Source organism: Fulmarus glacialis, unplaced genomic scaffold, assembly GCF_000690835.1.
Source record: "Fulmarus glacialis isolate BGI_N327 unplaced genomic scaffold, ASM69083v1 scaffold34161, whole genome shotgun sequence".
NCBI classification, from domain to species: domain Eukaryota; kingdom Metazoa; phylum Chordata; class Aves; order Procellariiformes; family Procellariidae; genus Fulmarus; species Fulmarus glacialis.
The window spans coordinates 1-4,347 of NW_009192726.1; the positions used below are offsets into that span (position 1 = coordinate 1).

Sequence of the window (4,347 nt, forward strand, 5' to 3'; positions counted from 1 at the left end):
TGCCACGTGTAGGGGAAGCTGGGGCAGGGCGGGTAGCACAGACCAGGTTGACCCAGCTGGCCAATGGGGTATTCTATACCATGTGACATCATGCTCAGTATAAAAACTGGGGTTGTGGGGGGGGCTCGCCCCCCGTTCATGACACGCGGTCGGCAGTTGGTGAGCAGTTGCATTGTGCATTGCCTGCTTTGTATATTCTGTTTTTGTTGTTGTTCTCATTGTTACTATTACTGTTCTATTTTGTTTTATTTCAATTATTAAACTGTTTTTATCTCAACCCGGGAGTTTTCCTACTTGTGCCCTCCCGATTCTCTCCTCCATCCCACTGGAGTGGGGGGATGAGCGCGCGGCTGCGTGGGGTTTATTCGCTGGCTGGGGTTAAACCACGACGCCAGAGTATTTTACTTCTGCATACATCCTCACCAGCTCTCAGAGGCAGACGATAAGAGTAAGAGAGACGGTAAGGTTCTCAAGAGCTAAGATTGGACTCCTAGTCTTATTCACATTACTTGTGGGAGGTGATTTATTTACAATATACTAAAGGCACCTAACTTTGAATTTACAAAAGTGTTCATTAGAAAAGCTTCCAGAAATAAACTTTTAGATGCAAGAGAGAACTTGCATTCTCAGAAAGTTTGTGTTTGTATAATACCTGACTGTGTTCTCTCCTTCCCTAAAAACACTTAGGAACCCTTATTGAATAGGTAATTTGTTTCAGGTTATCTAACTACATCATTATTAGTGGATATATAAAAACAAAACAATTGGACAATAATCCTTTTTACAGTATATTTGAAGGATTTTTGTGACATAATTTCAAAGCAATCACCTTCAGATCAATGCTTTAAAACCAGTCAACATGTGTAGCCAAATCAATGTATCAGAGCAGCTACACACCTTGCAACATTTAATATTTCAACGGAAAGCTTACTAAGGAGTACTGAAATGCTATGGTATTCACTTTATATATGAAAAACTGAAATAAGGGGAGAAACAAGTTAGGTGGTCATTGGTGTGTAAAAGCTTTAATATACTGTAATAAGAATAAAAGTGGGCTTGACACTGTACTGATTTTGGCTGGGATAGAGTTAAATTTCTTCATAGTAGCATGTATGGGGCTATGTTTTGGATTTGTGCTGAAAACAGCATTGATAACACAGGGATGTTTTAGTTATTGCTGAGCAGTGCTTACACAGCGTCAAGGCCTTTTCTGCTTCTCACACCGCCCCTGGAGTGAGTGGTCTGGGGGTGGACAAGAAGTTGGGAGGGGACACAGCCAGGACAGCTGACTCCAACTGACCAAAGGGATATTCCGTACCACATGAGGTCATGCTCAGCAATAAAAGCTGGGAGAAGAGTACCACATGAGGTCATGCTCAGCAGTAAAAGCTGGGAGAAGAAGGAGGAAGTGGGGGACACTCAGAGTTATGGCATTTGTCTTCCCAAGTAATCATTACATATGATGAAGCTCTACTTTCCTGGAGATGGGTAAACATCTGTCTGCCGATTGGAAGTAGTGAATGGATTCCCTATTTTGCTCTGCTTGTGTGCGCAGCTTTCGCTTTACCTGTTTAACTCATGAGTTTTCTCACTTTTACACTTCTGATTCTCTCCCCCATCCCACTGAGGGGGGAGTGAGTGAGTGGCTGTTTGGGGCTTAGCTGCCTGCTGGGGTTAAACCACAACTAACACACACGTCTGATCTAGGCATTACAGGCTATCTGTAAAATCTATGAGAGAAATAGGCACCTTTGGAGAGTGATTCATAACATCTATATGTTAAAGGCATATGTTGAAGATAAGTAGAATAAATATCCTCTGGGGGTGATAATCCATATCCATGAATAGTAAAGGATCCTAGGGTAGTTTGCTTAGATGTCTAATTAGCCATTATACTTAGATACTTAATTTTTGGGTAGTTTTGGAGGAATCCATGCTTATATATCTATCTCTGTGGGTCTTGATCTGAAATGTAAAACTAAAGAACTACTGGATGTTTTTGTTTCTTTGGCTCTTTGTTTCCCATGCCGTGGTTCATACTGTATTGTATATTCATATTGTATCGACTACCTATTTTCTCATAGCAGATTTTCTGCTAATACCTGGAATACAGCCAGCACCTTACATTTCTGGTGATAGCTTCCCCGTATGGTTAACTTGAAAGCTGTTCTTGACACCTGTCCTTAAAGTTGTGCTCAACTCCTCAAAAAGTGTTGTTTAGATCCTTGTATCCATGGCAACAGTATACACAGAACAAGTTCTTCCAGCAAGTGTCTTAAGGTTTCCTGCCCGGAAAGCTAGATGTTTCATTAACTGCAAAATCTGAAAAGGCTGTCTGCTCGTACAGAGCGTAGAATATCAGAAACTATGGTCTCAATTATAAACTCAAACCCACATTTAACATGGTCATACAGATATGCACTCAGCTGACAGTTTTTTATCTTTTTTTTATTTGTTTGTTACAGAGTATTAAACATTTTGAATCACTGTGATATTCTGAGCTTGGAGTAGATTTCTTAGAGGTACCTTTTTACCTATAGAGACTTCTAGCTGATAATCAGATTTTCTCACAGATAATCAGTATTTAACTCAGATGCATCAGCTGTGTCTCAAGACTCCTTCATATTCAATGGGAAGATTTGGACTGTAGTCCGTGAGTCAGAGTTTAACGTCATGACTCCTGCTGTAATACTGTTGAATCCAAGGCTTATGCAGCCTGAAGGAAACATTGAAGTGATCTATCCTGTCAGTTGTGTCTGAATTTCTTCTTGGAGTGAATTATTTGGTGTGCCCTGGGTACAATAAGGTTATTAAGGGTACCAGGGCCCTGGTGTGAACCACAGACTGAGTCTAAGTTACACTGTGATTATTCCACAGCATGAGCTACTCACATTATAATCCCTCTATTGCTATATTAGAAAAGTTGACTCCTTCAGAGGATGTTTCATTTTATCCTAAATTAGATATCTAAGAAAGTTAAAATTACTCATCCTTTTCCACTCCCTATTTCTTTCCATGGACAATAACAGAATCTTGGGGTAAATAAATCAGATGTAGATATGTGCATTTTACATGCCTTTTACAATCCCACCCAATGTTTTGTGGACCTAGCAATCTATTCAGGGCCAAAAAAATCTGGGGTTCAGTTTCTAGCATTGCCAAACCTTCTCTTTAAAACTGGAGCAGTCATTCAGCTGAAGACTTCTAATAAAGGTAGGCAGCATAGAATCATAGTGGAAAAACAAACATGGAAAAAACGCCTCCCAACCCAAAACCGTAGTATATATGTAGATCAAACTTAGATTTATCAAGATCTGGTTCAATAAATATGGTTACTGGGTGGATGAATAGGAGAGTTTCACTTCAGCGTGGATTAAAGTCTGGACCTCCTGACTTTAGTTCACCAGCACTGCCAATTGATCTTCATGAGCAAAGCCCCTTCTTAGGTGTGTCTTGTGCAAGTAAAGGTCTTCCTCAGGGAAAACCTGACTTCTTTGTTTCTAAGACAATATATGAGAGGATTCAGAAGTGGCACAATTATCGTGTACAAGACTGATACCAACTTGTTAGCACTGTAGACCTTAGGTTGGGCATAAGTGAAAAGAGTGGTGGAGTAGAACAACATCACTACAGTCAAGTGGGAGCTGCAGGTGGAAAAGGCCTTTTGCCTCCCCTGAGAAGAAGGGATCTTCCACACAGTGAATATGATGCAAATATAGGACGTGACCACAGTACACAAAGGCACCATGATGACGATCAGAGCAAAGATGAAGTCCACTAGCTCAGCCAAAGAGGAATCACTGCAGGAGATATTCAGTAGGGGTGAAATATCACAGAAATAGTGATGATTTTGTCTACATCACAAAACGAGAGCTGGGCTATAAAGCTCAGCTTGATGGAAGAGGTGATCAAACCACACATCCAACAGCCAACTGTCAGCTAAGCACAGAACTGATGATTCATGATGAGTGAATATCAGTGAGGTTTGCATATAGCCAAGAAAAGGTCATAGGCTGTAACAGCTAACAGAATATACTCAGTACAAACAAAAGTCACAAAAAATACAGCTGTGTCGTGCACCCCTGGAATGAGATATGTTTGTCTTCAGAGAGGAAACCTATGAGAATCTTTGGCTTAATGGCAGAAACATGCCAGATCTCTAAGACAGACAGATTTCCTAGTGTCCTGGTTTCGGCTGGGATAGGGTTAAATTTCTTGCTAGTGCTGTGTTTTGGATTTAGTATGAGGAGAATGTTGATAACACACTGATGTTTTCAGTTGTTGCTAAGTACCCTGCTAGTCAAGGACATTCAGGAGAAAAAAAAAAAACAAACCCAAAGCAAAACA

The 4,347-nt window shown here is 40.6% G+C and overlaps 1 protein-coding gene across 1 annotated transcript; it reads right to left on the reverse strand.

Annotated features, from left to right (window-relative positions):
* Nucleotides 1-3,442: 3,442 nt before the first annotated feature.
* Nucleotides 3,443-4,185, reverse strand: LOC104083656 (olfactory receptor 6Y1; the record flags this gene model as incomplete). Its single annotated transcript, XM_009587202.1, is given in 3 exon segments — nt 3,443-3,846; nt 3,849-4,061; nt 4,064-4,185. Coding segments are annotated over 3 exon segments (739 nt in total), but the record flags the coding sequence as incomplete, so codon positions are not given.
* Nucleotides 4,186-4,347: the final 162 nt, after the last annotated feature.